Source organism: Manacus candei, unplaced genomic scaffold (genome assembly GCF_025592945.1).
Source record: "Manacus candei isolate 608988 ecotype Guabito, Panama unplaced genomic scaffold, ASM2559294v1 h1tg000084l, whole genome shotgun sequence".
NCBI lineage: Eukaryota > Metazoa > Chordata > Aves > Passeriformes > Pipridae > Manacus > Manacus candei.
Window position 1 is genome coordinate 2,900,919 of NW_026138132.1, and position 17,645 is coordinate 2,918,563.

The 17,645-nt window shown below is 43.5% G+C and overlaps 1 protein-coding gene across 3 annotated transcripts; it reads left to right on the forward strand.

The window, feature by feature from the left end:
• On the forward strand, positions 1–12,340 carry BNIP3L (BCL2 interacting protein 3 like). Of its 3 annotated transcripts, none has more exons than XM_051811941.1 (6): positions 1–219; positions 4,836–5,022; positions 5,463–5,535; positions 6,799–6,902; positions 7,622–7,771; positions 9,402–12,340. In XM_051811941.1, exons 1-6 carry the CDS (start codon positions 129–131, stop codon positions 9,448–9,450), a joined length of 654 nt encoding a protein of 217 aa, XP_051667901.1. In that variant the 5' UTR covers positions 1–128; the 3' UTR covers positions 9,451–12,340. The 3 variants fall into 3 exon arrangements, with proteins under 3 accessions (XP_051667901.1, XP_051667902.1, XP_051667903.1); XM_051811942.1 differs by lacking the exon at positions 1–219 and adding an exon at positions 483–601; XM_051811943.1 differs by lacking the exon at positions 1–219 and adding an exon at positions 687–977.
• The last annotated feature ends 5,305 nt before the right edge of the window (positions 12,341–17,645 follow it).

A 17,645-nucleotide genomic window follows, 5' to 3' on the forward strand; every position in this document is an offset into this window, starting at 1 on the left:
CGCAGGCGCGCCGGGGCTGTGGGCGGGGCGGGAGCGGCCGGGCCCCGGAACGGGAGAGCCCCGGGTTTGTTGTTGTTGCCCCACAGCGGCTCCTCCGGTCGCCCCTGCCCGCCGCTCCCGCCGCCGCCATGTCCAGCCCTCAGGAGCCGCAGCAGCAGCACCACAACAACAACAACAACCCGCCGGCCGAGGCGACGCAGGGCGAGCCGGGGCTCAACAGTGAGTGCGGGGCGGCCCCGCGGGGGCCGCGGGCGGGAAATGGCGCTGGGAGGGGGGGGGGACGGATCCTGAGGGGCCGCGGGGACCGCGACCCCCGCGCGCCGCCATTGGCGGAGGCCGCGCCGCGCGAGCCGCCGGGGGCCAATGGGCGGCGGCGGAGCGGGTATAAAAGCCCCGGCGGCGGCGGGCGGGGGGCAGAGGGGTAACGGCGGGCGCGGAGGGGTCTGTGAGGGCAGCGCGGGGGAACCGGGGGCTTCCCGGAGCGTTCCCGGGGCCTCCCGGAGCGTTCCCGGGGCCTCGGCCGGCGGGAGCCGCTGGATGCGCGGCCTGGGAAAGCGGAGGGGCCTCGTGGCTCTATTGGGGTGGTTAAAGCGGGTTTGAGGTGCGGCCCGGAGGGTCCCGACCGGCCGCCCCTCACGGCGGGCTGAGGGCGAGCGAGCCCCCCCCGAGCGCGCCCCGTGGCTCCGCGGAGTTTACCCGAGCAGCGAAGATGGGGATACAGCGGGGTAGGGGGAGGAGCGCGGCTGTGGGAATGAGTTTATTCAGTGGCTGAGTCAATAGCACTGACGTGAGCTATTCCCCTCTATATCCGGCGTCTCTGTCAGCTGCTCTGCTGCATCCTTTTGTTCCCGGGATAACTCCAGTGAGGCACATCATGTAGGCTCTGCTACTTACTTGGCAGATGCTTTCCCTTCCTTTTAAACAGCTCTTTCCATGTGTCCTTCCGTCCGATTATTAAGAATGCTGCACTCCAAGAGGCGAATAAATAGCATTAATGATTAACTGTTACCTCCGTGGTTTACAACGAAGTTAAACTGACCACGAAATATATGGGTTCGGTGGCGATTGTCTGAAGGGGGGAATAAACTGTGCCCATTTCGTAACGCTGCCATTGTGTTGTGGTAACGCTGCATCTCGTGATAAAACAGCTAAAACAGCGTTACCTGAGTCAAACAGGTATCCTGGCGAATTATTCAGGCCTGTTAAACAACAATTACTCCGTCGGAGTTGCCCGGCGCTTCAGGAGTTGCCGAGTTTTGATGGTTCTGTGTGTTAATGTTTCCTCTCTGTCGGTGGTGTCCGTGGGACGCGTTAATCTGCCGGGAGGTGGGAGCAGCCCGAGCTCGGTAAGCCGGGGCTGGAGCTGCCCACGTAGGTCTTGCTGCTGGATCAGCATTAGAGGCTCCCCCAGCTCCCTGATTTACTGAACACAAGGAAATGTTTGACAGTCTGTGCCCCCCGAACCAAACAAATGCCCCCCATCAGCCCCAGGCAGGCTTAGAGCTGCTTTCAGATGTTCAGCCACTGCACAATGCTCTGGGGGCAGAGGTGCATTTTCTGCCATTATCTCAGCTTTTCAGTGACCCTTTTCAGGCTAATGAGCTCAGACACCTATTCATTTTGTGCTCCCCGCGTTTAGGGCCTTTTATTCAAAGATCCCTTAGTACTTGGAGGGCAAGAGAGCTGGGAGTAAAACTGGTAACCTGTGCTTTGTTGGGTTCACAGAGGTGGGGGAAAAAACCCTGCTTGTTCTTGGGAGTTCTAGATGTTTCCCATATTTTAATTATTATAAAGCTCTGTTACATATTGACAAGAAGAGGCAAGAGCCCATCTATCTCTGTCATGGAAAATCTGCTTAATAATTACCATTATGGGAATCTGCTTGGCTTTCTTTTTCTTTCCCTCTTTTTTTTTTTTCTGTTTCTTTGTTTTTTGTTAATATTCTACTTCATTGTAAAAGTGATATTTATAAGATTACTCAGGTTGACCGTGCATCAGACTTCTTGTGAGCTGCTGCTTTGGAATATTTTTATATCTATAAAATGTATACAGGAATGCAATTTCTGATATATCCACCACACCCAGCCAAGTGAAATCACTGAGTGGATAAACAAAATGAGGCCCTTTTGCCCCAACATGTTTAGCTCCCGTTGTTTAAACAGGTCACCAGTTATAGAAAAACATGGAATTAAGTCAGTGTATATCAGTTCATGGTGAAATAATCAGCTGTGGAGCATGGACAAAAGTCAAACAAATTTGGAGAAAAATACCATTCATATAAAAAGTTGTTTGGGTTTTGTTTTTTTTTTCAAAGTGTGTGTGTTATGTCATTTGTGAAGGGAGGAGATGCCACCACGGTTCTTAATTCTACCACTGTTAATTCTACCACTCTTAATTCTGCCACATTTCCTATTGTACTGTCAAGTAGAAATACGGTAAATTAAGAGTTCTCAGGTGGGTGTTTAAAGTAACTTCCTTAATTCTGAAAAAGGTTTGGGGCAAAACCCACCCTCTGTTAGTTGGGCTGTTTATTCCCAGATACCTTCCTGCCCATCCTTTTAAAGGAACTGGGATTTGTGTCCCTCTGATGAGCCTTTGAGGCCGGCGGGGCTCTCTGGCTCCCTCTCCCAGTTCGAGCCCGATGTCACATTGTGCTTCCTGGACTGTGTTTTGAGTCATTCCCGGTGAGGTCAGCTGGGAACGTGCTGCTCCTCATGTCAGCTCCTCCTGCTCCCTGGCACTCTTCACTCACGGGGTAATTTGGGTTTTCTTCCTGCCACGGCCCCCGAGTGTTTTAGAGAAAGGCGGGGGGGGAGAAATTCCTGAAGGTTTTATTTGTGGAGGGTCTGAAGAGCTGCAGATCAGAGCAACCACCTCGATCATCTTCCTTTGCCCTCTGTTTTCTCACATTATTTGTCCCTGGCTGCTCATTTTTAATCCTGGATGGCTTTGCAGACCCTGAGTGTTTTAATTCTCCCTCCCCCAAAATGGTTATGGGGAGCACAGAGCTTTTTGACCTGACTTCTGACCAACCTGCTTTTCTGCAGGTGTGAAGGTGTTTTTCTTGCTGTCAAGGTGCAAATCAACCTTCCTGATTCTAGGTTGGCCTTTTTATTTTGAAATTTAGACACCAGCCTTCCTCACCAATGTGAAATAACAAGGTCTCTGGGTGATGCTGACTGGGCAAAGCTGCCTCTTCCCAGTTAACACTTGATTATCTGAAAAGCCCAGTGGGACTGTGCACTCCCAAAATTCCTTTTTTGTGGATACAACCCAAGGAATCCAGGCTGTGAACCACCAGGACTCCTCAGAGCATGGTCAGCACTGCAATGGCATCATGCATAAGTCAAATATCAGTGTTAAAATTATAACTTTTACAAATAATGATTGAAAAGTAGTTTCAGATGTTGTATCTTCAGGCTTTTTTGGTTTTTTTGGATGATTTTTACCTCAGTAATGAAGATTTCTAAACTTTAAAAAACTAAATAATCAACCAAATACAAAAAAAACCCAAACCAAACCAAAACCCAAAAGCACCTGCCTTTAGGTGGCATAAATTGAATTACACAGGAGTTGTGATGACTTAATATACATTTATGAAATCATTATTTGGCTGATGAGGGAAATAATGTTCTTTTGACAACAAAATAAGAACTTGGAGATCTTTCCCTCTGTATCATGGCTCTAAGGTCAAGTGATTCTTAAAGAGAAGGTTGGAATTGCAGTTGGATAGGGAATGTATTTAAATATTTGGAATATACAGAGCAGTAGAAGTCTGTCCTATCTTTACCCCTCAGGATAATTAAGTAGTGTGTTTATAAATAAAGAATATTTCTGAAACCTGTTTGTTTTCAGTAGAAACGTGTCACTGATGACTGTATATAGTCTTGCACTTAGTTAATCTGCACATAAAATACAAGTGAAGACATTTAAAAATAAAAATCCTCACCTCAACTGCAGAATATTTGAACTTTTTAGCAGCTGCTCTTGTCAGCCACGATACACTCTTGCTCCTTGTTGAATCTCACATGGATATCCATAGGTACAGCTAAAATAAAAGGGGGAACACCAGTAAATCTGAGCTTTTAGGTTATAGAGCTTTCCCTGGCTCAGGGAAATAAAGAGGAAGGGGCAGGTGGAAGAGGCTGAAGTGGTGGCTTTGAATTTATTAACAGTTATGATGTGTGGGAGTGCTGGATTTCTGCTGCTCCTCAGTTCTTACTAGCAGTGAAATGTTATAATGTTGTGTTACTGTGCATGTCCTGCAGCTGGTGAGGAAATAACCTTGTCCTTGGAATTCCCATGGTTGGAACTGGGGACTGGAATGAATGGGATGGTGGGACAGGAGATGTTTGGGCCAGGGCAAAGCAAACTGACTGAGGCCTGAGAATGGAATGATGTCCAGAAAAATCAGGGGTTAGTTCAGGGCCTTTGGGAGCAGAGGAAGGAGAAGGGAAAGCTGCACATGAGGGCCATGGGGATGAAAATCCGGTTTCAGAAAGGAATGTAGAACATAAATGAGTGATATGTAGAGACTTGAAGCTCCAAAAAGTGTGGCTGATGGGAGTATTAATAATTGAGGAGGGAGGGGACATTTTGTTGACCAGCTCCAGGGGTTGGTAGCACCAAAGCAGCTTCTTGGGGTGTTTTTGTTGATGAGGGAAGGGGAGACGTGTCCCTCTTGTGTGTGGCCCGTGTTGATGAGCTCTGGGAGGGCAGTGTGTGTTATCTGAGGGCAGCATGGCTGGGATTCCCCCTGGAGGGGGGTGATAAAGTGCACATGGGGTTGGTTAATGAGGTGGGGCTGTCTGAGGTGACCTTTGGGTGCCCTGCAGGTTCCTGGGTGGAGCTGCAGATGAACGGCAACGGCAACAGCACCGACAACGGCAACGGCAAGAACGGGGGCCTGGAGCACGTCCCCTCCTCCTCCTCCATCCACAACGGGGACATGGAGAAGATCCTCCTGGATGCCCAGCACGAGTCAGGACAGAGCAGCTCAAGAGGTAGTTCCCACTGTGACAGGTAAAGGAGTGTTTGCTGCTCTGCTGGTCGCTGATCCCGGGGATGTAAAGCTGTTTCCCAGGGGGATGTTTGTTGTGCTCCAGCATTGGGAGGAGTTTATGATGACTGTGGTATTCCCACCTCTCCAAAAAGAGGTGTAGGTCACAATGCTGGCAGTGTTCCCTAAAAGGACAAAGGGGTTTTTACAGCTTTTCTGTGGATGGTAGAATTTTGGGCAGTGCTTGCTTTTCTTCGGTCTGTTGAAAAAGGTAGGGTTGTAAATAGAAAAAACCTGCAAAGGTGGGGGGTGTTGGAAGACTTTCTTTGGGGTGTGAACGGTGGTATGGTCTGTAACTCAGCAGTGAGCAGAGGGGCATGTGGGAATAACTCAGCTGACATTTATCTACACTGATGGTTCTTTAGTTGACAAAATGACATAACAAAATCAAATTTTTCTTTAGCCCTTCACCTCAAGATGATGGACAGATAACTTTTGATGTGGAAATGCACACAAGTAAAGACAGTAGTTCTCAGGTATTCTCTTCATTAACCTTTAAAACTTCTTCACTTTTAAATATAGATTTGTAAGCTGTGGATGTTTGATGTAGACTTGAGGGGTAGAGCAAGGTCTTTGTGATGTGAAGAGGCTTATATTTTGTAGTATTTGAAACATGACTTAAGAGATGAATAGCTCTGGAGTGAGGGGAAGAACAAGGCTCCACCTCTGCAGCTGAGAAATGCTTTTCCACAGCAGTGCTGTTGCTGTGTGACACTGGCTGTCAGACCTGGGCTGAAATGTTGATATTTGTGCCCAGGATTGGAGGCTGTTCAGTGATTGCTGTGCACTCCCTCACATGACAGTGAGTAATCTCCACACCACAAACTGAGAGGAGACTGAACTCTTAGTTTGATCACCACATCGTACAATTTGCTGTCTTCAGCAGTATAAATAAAAAGCACTCCTGGAAGAGTGAAACCTTGCCTTTAATTGTGTCCAAGAGCTGGCACTGGGGCAGTCGTGCCCTGAGAGCCACAAGGAGCCCAAGGAAGGTGTTGGTGAGCTCTGCATCTCACCTGGGACTGCCCCAGTTCTGCTTTTGCTGTGGTTCCCACTTAATGTTCCAAGTGGTTTATCTTATTTTAATAAGAGTCACTCAGCAAATTGTTTTAATACTAAGGAGGAGTTTGTGCCCAAGTTAGTCTAGTCTTTCTAATTTATTGTTTTTCCCTTTAACGTTTGCATCTAGTGATTTAAAGTTAAAAGTTTGGCTCATATAATTACAGTGAGTGCTTGCCTTTTCCTGCTGCAGTCAGTACAAGCTGCTGGTTGCAAGTAATATAAATTTCAAATTACCAATAACAGCATTTAAGAAGTCAAAATACTGGTTTTGAAACCTTTTTATTCGACTTTCTGTGCTTCAGGCACGTTCTGTGAGTTTTAAATGGAATGCCATCAACTCAATGTTTTTACTGTTTGCAAATAATTTTTTTTTTGCATGGTTCTGCTTTATTTAGGAGTAAAATAATCCCTTTTTTGTTGTTGTTGTTGTCAACTAAACAAACAACTTGCAATGATGTGGAAATCCTGGCTACAGCAATAAAATTTGTGGTTTACTGACTCGTGTTAGCAAAGTAAAATCTCTTCCCAACAATCAGCAGTCCAGGAACACTTGGTGGTTTATCAGGTGCCAGCATTTGGGTTCTTATCATTTTACCACTGTTATTGTCACTCTCAGTTCAACACCCCGAGGAGGAGCTAATTGAGTGTTAAAAGCCTTGTCCCATGTGTGTTTTCAGTCCGAAGAAGAAGCAGCAGAAGGAGAGAAAGAATTGGAAGTTTTGAAGAAAAGTGCAGACTGGGTGTCAGACTGGTCAAGTAGGCCTGAAAACATTCCTCCCAAGTGAGTTCAACTCTGCTTTTCTTCATGAATATTCATATTTTCTGATGAATATAGGAAGGAGAGGAATGACTCTGGCTTTCCAAGCTGGTTCATCTTAGGAGAAGTTCGATTTCTCTCTGGGGAGGCTGCAAAAAGTCAAACCAATGAAGTATGAAAATCTTAATAGCAACAGAATTATTTAAAAGTAACATAAATCCACAAGGTTTCTTGACCAAATTGCAGTTCCTGGGAGAGCTGGGTACCTGGAGCTGGGATTCATGGGATTTTAGTCTTGAGTGTTGAGCAAGTCTCCTAAATTCTCTGTCCCTTTTTTTCTTTCCATGGAAAATATGTAATGCTCATCCACGGCAGGGGAAACCTTGAGATCCTTGAGTGCAGAGCCTTTTTATTAAAATAGAGATTTCTGTGTCTCTGTTTGGAACAAAAACTGAGGCTCTTGCTAACAAATCACATCCTGAAATTCCCTCTCTTGGAGCTCCTGCTCCCTTTGTGTCTGTACTGTCTGTGGAAGTGGTCTCTCCACAATCCCTCCTAGAATTCTCTTGGATTCCTTACTCTGGGTAAGAGATCTTGTGCTTTGATCTCTAGCTCTTTGTATTTAAAAAATAAATAAATAAATAAATCAGTGTTCCTACAAAGATCTGTGCAAAAAAAAAAAAAAAAAAAGAGGGGAAAAAAAGGGGAAACAAAAAGAATTTTGTTGAATTTTTTTGTTGCAGGGAATTCCATTTCAGACATCCCAAACGTTCAGTGTCCCTAAGTATGAGAAAAAGTGGAGCAATGAAAAAAGGGGGCATTTTCTCTGCAGAATTCCTTAAGGTTTTCATTCCATCTCTGTTCATATCTCATGTTTTGGCTCTGGGATTAGGGTAAGTATTGAACTAATTTTCCCTTCAACTTTTGCACGTGCCTTTGCTTTTCCCTGCCTAATTCAGGTCCTGCTGAAAAGCAGGAAAACTTGGCAGCAATTAAAACTAAAATTGGAAACAAAATTCAGCTGAAAAACTAAAATTAAAAATAATAATTAAAAAAAAAAGCCATTGATGTGTTTTATTTCTCCCCAGATATAAAGATTTTTGTATTGAAAATGCACGGGTGAACTTTTAAATCATCTTTGCAAGTGTCATTTGTGGCATTTGATTATCAGTGTGGGAAGTGATTCAGACTAAACTAAGAAATAAAAATTCAATTAAAAAAATAAAATTAAAAATAATAATTAAAAAAAGCCATTGATGTGTTTTATAAATATTTTTATTTCACTTAAAATTTGATTTTTTAAATTTAAACTTCATTTAAATTCCATTTTCATTTTTATTAATTTTTATTTATATTAATATGTAATTATCTATAAATATATGATTATGAACTTTTGTTAAATATATAAGTAAATAAAATGAATATATAAATATGGTAATATTAATAATCTCTTATAATGTATTATAATATACAATATATAAATAAATAAAACAAACAGCTATAAATATGATATTATTGATAATCTATGATAGTATATCTAAATATCTAAATAAATACAATGATGTTATTGATAATCTATAATATATCTAAATAACTAAGTGAATAGAATAAATATGTTATGATATTATTGGTAATATATTATAATATCTATATAATATATATAAATATGATGTGTATATTATATCTATATAATATATATAAATATGATGTGTATATTATATCTATATAATATATATAAATATGATGTGTATATTATATCTATATAATATATATAAATATGATGTGTATATTATATCTATATAATATATAATATATATTTAAATATAATATGTATATTATATCCATATAATATATATAATATGTATGTTATATCTATACATAGATATACATATGAATATGTTATATTCATATATATGAATATAGTGTGTGTGTTATATCTATATAATATATGTGAATATAATGTGTATATTATATCTATATATGTGAATATAATGTGTATATTATATCTATATAATATATGTGAATATAATGTGTATATTATATCTATATAATATATGTGAATATAATGTGTATATTATACCTATATAATATATGTGAATATAATGTGTATATTATATCTATATAATATATGTGAATATAATGTGTATATTATACCTATATAATATATGTGAATATAATGTGTATATTATATCTATATAATATATGTGAATATAATGTGTATATTATACCTATATAATATATGTGAATATAATGTGTATATTATACCTATATAATATATGTGAATATAATGTGTATATTATATCTATATAATATATATAACAATATTATATATAACTATGTCTAAATATATGCCTAACTCTAGAGATACATATTTATACACCCTAAATTAATTTAATTTCCATTTTCTTTCGCTTCAACCTTACAACCATAAACCTAAATAATCCCCAAACCAGCGACTCAGTTAAACCCATTCCCACCTCCATTCCCGGTTCTCCTTCCCACCACGTGTCCTTTCCCTTGCAGGATCTACATCGGGAAGCGCCTGACCACGCCCTCGGCCAGCACCTACTGATGAGCCCCGCCCGTGACGGCCCTTCTGTGTCCTCTGTTCGAGCCCATCTCCGCATGCCCCTGCCTCCGCCCTGCCCTCCCCTCCCGGGGTGCCGCCGGAATTCCGCCTTGCTGCCGCTCTCGCCAGGGCTTTGGCCGCCCCCGGCCCCGGCAGAGCTCCCCCCGCAGGAGGGAGTTCCTCCTCCTCCTTCAGGAGTGAGTTCCTCCCACAGGAGTTCCTCCTTCAGGAGTGAGTTCCTCCCACAGGAGTTCCTCCTTCAGGAGTGAGTTCTTCCTTCAGGAGTTCCTCCTTCAGGAGTTCCCCCCGTGGCTCTGTCGTCGCAAGGGCTTCTCTTCTCTCCACGCCAAAACTGCCACCAGCAAGTCCCCCCCGATCCTTTCGTGCCCCCCCCGAGCCCTGGGCCTGCTGGAAGCAGGGAAAGCCTCTGGAAGGAAGGGAGGGACTGAAGAGTCCTTCCGAGAATCACCCAAGGAATCACCGGCAATAAAACCCCAGTTCAAAGCAGCTTTTTGGGGGGAGAGTTTCCTTGGCCCCTCCTCTTGGCTCACGGGCACCATTTGATTTGCAGGAGGCCAAGACTGCATCAATTTTCCAGTAGGATAAACTTAAATCCATCAGCATATTTTAATATTAGGTGATTGTTGTAATCTTGTCTTTTTTCTATGAAGTCGGCTCCTTTATTCCTTGTAGGAAAAAAAAAAAACCTGTCTGATACCTAGAATATATTAGAAAAACAAAAAATGGCATCGTTTGCATGTAAAGAAGAGTTTTTTTCTTTTCCTTTACCTTGTTTTCTTAAGGGGAAATTTGAAATGTGAAAGTTTTCCTTGGAAAAGTAGTTTTAAATTAAGGAAAAACCCCAACAGCTGTAGGTGTAGTTTAAGCTCTTAAGTGTAAAAGGAAATGCCTCTGTTTGTTGTGGAACCATTTACAACCGAGATGAAACGGCAGTTTCAGCCAGCAAATGTTTGATTGCTCGTTATTAATTTCTCATTAAGGGGGGGGACAATCTTGCAGGTGCATAAAAAAGGTTCAGAAGTCGTGGAATGTCTTCTGCAGGTGAATTTTTTCCATCCTCCTCTCTCTCATTGTTTACTGTACAATCTCCTTTTTGGGGATACTCTTGGAAACCTGGAAGTCACTCGTGGTGTCTCCATCTTAGACAGACTCTCACTGATGTCGTTGAACTTTTATCTTAGGGAACATTATTAAGCCTTGTCCTCCTTCAGTGACACTTCTTTTTCAAAAATGTGAAGCTTTAGTACCAAATTGTTACAAAGCATTGGGACACTCGTGTCCTTAAATAGATTTTATTGGAGTTCAGAACATGTAGCATGACTCTGAAGGATAGAATACTCTTTTTTTATATATATATGAATATATAAAAAAAAAATATGATATAGACTTTAATACTAAGTATTTAGGGAACCAATGCTAATTTTAAGACTAGCAAAAATCTTAATTAAATAAAAACTTTAGTTGGCTGACTTGCAGAAGATAAAGAAATCCAGTCAGCCAGTTTGGAGAGAACAGCTACCTATAATTGTTTGCTTGCATCAGACTTTATAATAAGTTGATTATTTGATAGAGCAGTGATTGCTTGAACCAGTTGATGCATAGAAGCTATAGCCCAGCTGAGATGTGGTTTAAAACAACTTAGTTAGCTCCCAGGAAGTAAAACAAGTGCAGTATGACCCCACTGCTGAAGTGTATTTCTTTGTATTCTCTGTTTCTGAGCACTGGCAGACAATGCTTTCGGGGTGACAGGGCAGCCTAACAGCAAATCCTCTGGAATAATCTGCTTTTTTCCCCCCTTTTAGTGGCACTTGAGTTGCCTCCAAGTGTGTGTTTGTTCCAGGCTGGAGTTGGGTTTCACCCAGAGGGGGGGGAGGGAAGGGGGAAGTGCTGGAGGGGGTTTTAGGGAGCACCAAGCACTTCATTTCACAGCCCTAAAAACCAGGGCAGGGGAGAGAGAAAGGCTGAAACACTTCTCAGTTCTAACCCAGCACCTTGTTTTGTATGGAAATTGGGAGTAGTGGAAAAGTAGATTTTTACCAAGCAGGGAGTACTTTTTAAAGAGAAAAAAAAAAAACAAACCAATGAATTCCCCATTTCTGAATTCCAAGGTAATTAATTCTTCAGGATATCTGCTAAATAACATTGCAAGCTTGTGGCTGGAGTATCAACACCACCTGTGAGATTTGAAGTAAAATGAAATAAAAATTGTGCAAATTCGAGCTGAGGTCACTGTAACACTGGCTGGGACACAATGCAGTATTTATTGATACCCTACATAAGCTCTGGAGGAAAAGTCTACAACTGTTAGTTTTACACTGAGCAGGAACAGATTGTTGTACAATTTGAAAAAGGGGTTTCAACTCTTGACAAGTTGGAAGTTTTGTTAAGATAAACGTTGTTTAAAAAAAAAAAAAAGCTTTATACTGTTTACAGTTTTGGAAAAAACAAATAAAAAAGAAAAAAACACACACAAAAAAAACAACAACACAAAAAACCACACACAAAGTAGGCTTCATTTTTCTTACATTCAGTGAAAAACTGGCCTCGACTATTTGTAAATAGGATCAAGAAAATAAAAAAGGCATAAACTGGCACATGAGAAGTGCAGCAGGCTGACCTTAACTGCAGCAGAAAAGCATCTTTACTTGCTGTTTTCAGAAGTGAAAAGCTGAAGATTGTTGGCAATTCAGCCTTTATTTTTTTTTTTTAATTGACATTCGTTGAGATCTCGGAGTTAACTGAGCCAAAGTGATTCTGCATTCTTCACCCATTAGTTAGCACTTTGTAACATTACCTACAGTTTACATGTATAAGTTGTAGCTTATAAAACATTTTGTGCCATTAAAGCTCTCACAAAACTGCTGGTCTGAAATCCCTTCGTGCTGCGCCTCTTCCTGCTTTGTCCTCCTCCTCTTTTCCTTTTGTTTTGTTTTTTACAGGATTGTTTTGTCTCATGTTTTAAGTTCTGGGTTCTGTGGACACCAAAGCTGCTGTTCAGAGACTGGAATCAATTTTTTTTTTGGGGGGGGTTGTCGTTTGGTTTTTTTTATTATTCTTATTATTTTCAGTGACCTGGGATCATCAGCTTCGTTTCCTGAAGCTCTTCACAAAAATATTACCCTGCTTGGCCTTGGTTCCTGTGCCAAGTCCTCCAGCACCTTGTCCAGGAAAACTCTGGAAGCAGAAATATTCTGGTGGCAAATGGAATGTCGAGTGGAATTGGTGAGATTTTGTATAACTGTTGTACTCCTTGTACTTCTCTTCTGTTCCCTAATTCTGTTGAATTTGCAGATTAAAGAGTAAGGGACAAAAACCCCCTGATTGTTAATCTGCCTCCATGTTCTTGGTTCAGAGGGTGATTTCCTGGAGGATCACGAGGAGACTCCTTCATTCCTGGTGGGAATTTTCCCCATTCTCATCCTGGTGCTGCCCATTTTAATTACTCTTTGACACGGTTTTAATGTTTACATCCAGAACTTTGTGAAAATGGGATTTTTTTGCTATTTTTTTTGTAGGAACGAGATAAAAATATAAATCTTACTTTCAGAAAGTTTCAGTGTCTGGGACTTGGGCCTGAATTTTGAGTAGGGCTGGAGGCCTGAGCAGGTTCTTTCTTTGCAGCCAACTGAGATAAACACATTTATTTAGTAGGTTTGCAGGGAAAAAAAATCCGTTCTGTGCTTCAAAACCTAATTAGGAATAAATACAAGATAATATTGCATAAGGGAGCAGTTTCTCTGCACTGGGATTATTATTATTATTATTATTATTATTATTATTATTATTATTATTATTATTAATCACATTTTGAAGGAGTTGTGGAATCTTCAAGCTTCTTTCCATTCCAGTACAGGAGTGTTCAAGTAAAGACTGAAGAAAAGGGATTTATTTGTGTGTTTAATTTAGAGCAGCTCAGTAATATTGATTATCTGTTGGAGGTGGGTAGGTGAGCTCTGTGGTGTCTCTGCAATTAGCACCAAGAAGTTTTATTTCCCCTTAAATTCTGTGCTTAACTGTGATGAAAAGATTAGAATTTGACTGTTTTAGGAAAAAGTTCACTATGAAAACATTAGAATTTGAATTGTTTCAGGAAAAGTTCACTATGAAAAGATTAAAATTTGAATTGTTTTAGGAAAAAGTTCACTATGAAAACATTAGAAGTTGAATTGTTTTAGGAAAAAGTTCACTATGAAAAGGATAGAATTTGAACTGTTTTAGGAAAAAGTTCACTATGAAAAGGTTGGAATTTGAACTGTTTTAGGAGAAAGTTCACTATGAAAAGGTTGGAATTTGAATTGTTTTAGGAAAAGTTCACTATGAAAAGATTAAAATTTGAATTGTTTTAGGAAGACGTTCACTATGAAAAAGATGGAATTTGAACTGTTTTAGGAAAAAGTTCAGTATCAAAAGGTTGGAATTTGAACTGTTTTAGGAAAAAGTTCACTGTCAGAACATTATTTATACATTTGTGTTGTGCCCAGATGCGAAAAGCCTCTCTGAAATGAAGTCCTGATGCCCTGCAGGTGTTTGTAGGATCTTTGCTTTGTACTGATAAAAACTCTTCTGTGTTTGGGTCTTAAACCTCAAAATAAACCCCGAGGATTCCTCAGCCAGGCCTGTAGTTCAACCAGCACTTTGAAACCAGCACTAAAACCTTGAAGTACCCCTGGAAAAGCTCGGGCTGCCTGAATAATGCCCTTGGGACAGAGAAAGCCAAAGGAATTTCCCTTTCCTGGGCTCCCTCCCTGGGTTTGAGCTCACCCAGTCCTGACATTAGGGGGAGAGCGAGGGGTGCTTTGCCATGAGGGAGAGGAAACAGGACTGAACTTCTTGAGCTGCTGCCAGAACGCTGAGGGGATGGGAAGAGGCATTTTCTGTTTTCAGCTGTTCCCTCAGACACTTTCCTGCTCAGGCTGGGGAGTTCGTGGGGAGAGTCTTCTGTAGTGGTGCAGTTTTGCTTGACTGGCTGTTGTCTAAGGAATCAACAGCTGTGGGATTGTTCTTCTCTGCTGTTATATCCACCAGAAAAAGGTATTTTCTGACCTTAAAACTCTTTGAAGTTGCTGCAGTTCAGGTGTGTAATTCAGGTCACAAAAGGCCAAGTCCTTGCAAAGCTGGTGCTGGACCTGCCCCTGTATTTGAGCTGTTCCAGCCTTTAACTTCCTCCTTCCTTTGGACTTTAAATTTCAGCCACTGGAAATCCCTTTCCATGGTACAGGAAGGAGCCTTTCACTCTCAGGTGCATCTCCTAAATAAGTGTTTTCATGAAAACCTCTGTGTTTTAAGGCAAATCTCCTCCCAGCCTTTTATTTCTCACCTGTGACCTGCATCTAAATACAGGGAGACTCGTCCACAGAAAAAAAAAAATGTGCAAAATCTGGAGTGAAACATTTCTGACCCCTCTTTTCTTTCAAGTAAATAATAAAAATTCCTTATTTACTTCAAAAGTGTCGCCTGAGCTTTTGACTAAACCGAGTGTAAACGGTGCACAGGTGGAATTCCAGGTGCAAACTTCCCCCAGGTGGTTCTTCCAGCTGGTTCTGTGAGGGGAGCAGGGAGTGAGTTTGTCCTCCAGGAGCTTTTGGGACCATCCTGCCGGTGCAGCTGGAACAACCCTCCTCCTCTGCAGCTCCCTGCAGGCTCAAACCCTCTCCTGCTTCTGCATTATTCTCATTATTCCCCACCAAGTTCATTGCTTGGATGCCTCTGCTCTCTCCTGCCTCACTGAATTCCCTCCCAGCTGCCTCTGGGGTGCTCCTTTTCCCTTCCTTCCCTCGTGTTTTCACCCTGCTTCCCATTTCTGCTCGAATTCCGTGAGCAAGCAGAGCCTCTTTGAGCCCTCACCTGTGTCAGGAGGAGTTTTGGTTCCTGAGATAAAACACTGCCCTGTTCTGAGCATCCCCTGGTTCCAGGAGCTCAGCACTTCCCCCAGGTGGGTGTGTGGCCACTTGCAGAGCTCCAGAGCTTGCAGGGGGTTAATTTGAGGGTGATGTGTCTAATTGGGGCTGGCACAGCCAGGGCTGGGGTGGTGGCTTTTGCCTCCAAGGAAGTGGGATATGAAGGAAGTTCAGAGTTTCATCAGGAACTGGAGGGTTGGGACAAGGAGGAAGGGGTTCAAGCTGGGAGTAGGTGAAATGTTGGGCAGAAATTCTGAATTACAGTGAGATACCGTTGAATTTGTAGGAGGAAATTCTTTAAACTGCTTTTAATGGCTTTGAACTGAAGGACAGTAGGATAACATGGGATACTGGGGAGGAATTCCTTCCTGGGAGGATGTGGAGGAGCTGGGATGGAATTCCCAGAGAAGCTGTGGCTGCCCCACCCCTGGAAGTGTCCAAGGCCAGGTTGGAGCAGCCTGGGACAGTGGAAGGTGTCCCTGCACATGGCAGGGGGTGGCACTGGATGATTTTAAGGTCCCTTCCAACCCAAACTGTTCTGGGGTTCTCTGAAGTTCTCAGTCCCATTTCTAGGTCAGAGGGTCATGCAGCCTAAACAGGGATTCAGCTCCAAACTTGGAGTTGTATCCTGGGTTTTTCTGTCTTGACAAGTCCAGCTGGAGGCCTGGAGGATGCTTTGTGAGCAGTGTTCCCTCCCAGTGGTGCTGGGTGACACACAGTTTCTTGGAGCTCGGTTTCCCACAGCAGGGAGGTCTGAGGGAGCTGCAGCCTCTGCCCCTGTGGCAGGAACGGGGTGTTCCTGCTCCTGGGCTTATCCAGTCAGCTCCAGTTGCAGGATTCTTTGTAAAAATACAGATACTTTTTTGTAAATGCTGATAAGGTGGGAACAAAAGTTCCTGTCAGAGTCAGCGAGAGCAAGATGGACCTGGAGGTGGATTTTTCAGCTTTATCTTTGCAAAGTCAGAATTAAAGCCTTGTGGTGTGTGAGAGCTATACAGAGCTGGAGCAGTGCTCAGATATTCTTGTGATGAAGGTGAAATAAGAATCTGTTGGCACTTGTTGGTTTTTTAGGTGCTGTGAGTTAGTTGGGTTTAAAGCTCTGTGCCTGGAGGTCTGCTTTTCATGGATTTGGGACAGAAACACAAAGTCTGTCAGCTGCGGTGGCACCACGAGGATGCCAATGGATCCTGGCCTGGCTCAGGAACAGGGTGGCCAACAGGGCCAGGGAAGTGATTCTGCCCCTGGACTCAGCACTGGTGAGGCCACCCCTGGAGTGCTGTGTCCAGTTCTGGGCCCTCAGCTCAGGAAGGACATGGAGGGGCTGGAGCAGGGCCAGAGAAGGGCAACAAGGCTGGGGAAGGGACTGGAGCACAAGTGCTGTGAGGAGAGGCTGAGGGAGCTGGGGGGGCTCAGCCTGGAGAAGAGGAGGCTCAGGGGAGACCTCCTCACTCTCTGCAACTCCCTGCCAGGAGGGGGGAGCCAGGGGGGGTTGGTCTCTTTTCCCAGGCAACCATCAGCAAGACAAGAGGGCTGGGTCTGCAGCTGTGCCAGGGGAGGGTTAGGTTGGAGATCAGGAAGAATTTCTTTGCAGAGAGGGTGCTCAGCCATTGGAATGGGCTGCCCAGGGAAGGGGTGGATTCTCCATCCCTGGAGGTTTTTAAGCAGAGACTGGATGTGGCATCAGTGCCATGGGCTGGGAACCACGGCGGGGTTGGATCAAGGGTTGGACTGGATGATCTGGGAGGTCCCTTCCAACCCAGCTGATTCTGGGATTCTGTGAGGGGTTAAAACCATCAGTGATGAGGAGGAAGCTTCTCCCTCGAACAGAAAGCTCTGAACAAACACACAGCTCTCCAGCAGCAGGAAGCTCTGGTGGGAATCCCTGCCAGGAATGTGACAGCCAGACCCCGCTGGGGCCGGGCAGGTTGTTGTGCCCGGGCTGTGCCGGGTGTGTGGGAAGGGGGGACGGAGGAGGAGTGGCAAGACAAGCAGCGACCAAAGAGGGGGTCCTCTCCCATCTGGAGCAGGTTCCTATAGGCTTCCCTGCTCTGGGGGAGCGTCAGAGCCCTCCCCAATTGGCTGCAGCTGCGGTGGTACCATGTGTGATGTCACCCTGGCAGCTCCACACCAGGCTCTGGTGGGAGCCTTTTATTTCCCGGCACAAACGTGTTTGAGGGAGGGAGAGATGCTGAAGGTGCTGTTCCACTTCCCCCTGTGACAGCCACCCATAAATCCCCAGTGTCCTCTCAGCACTGCAGTGGGAGCCAAGTTGATGGGAAA

What these genes read in the sequence shown, in the direction of transcription:
- BNIP3L (XM_051811941.1), top strand. Translation starts at nt 129, where the DNA reads ATGTCCAGCCCTCAGGAGCCGCAGCAGCAGCACCACAACAACAACAAC. An exon ending in CCTGAAAACATTCCTCCCAA is followed by an intron (nt 6,903 to 7,621) that starts GTGAGTTCAACT and finishes TTTTTGTTGCAG; the next exon opens with GGAATTCCATTTCAGACATC. An exon ending in GTTTTGGCTCTGGGATTAGG is followed by an intron (nt 7,772 to 9,401) that starts GTAAGTATTGAA and finishes TTTCCCTTGCAG; the next exon opens with GATCTACATCGGGAAGCGCC.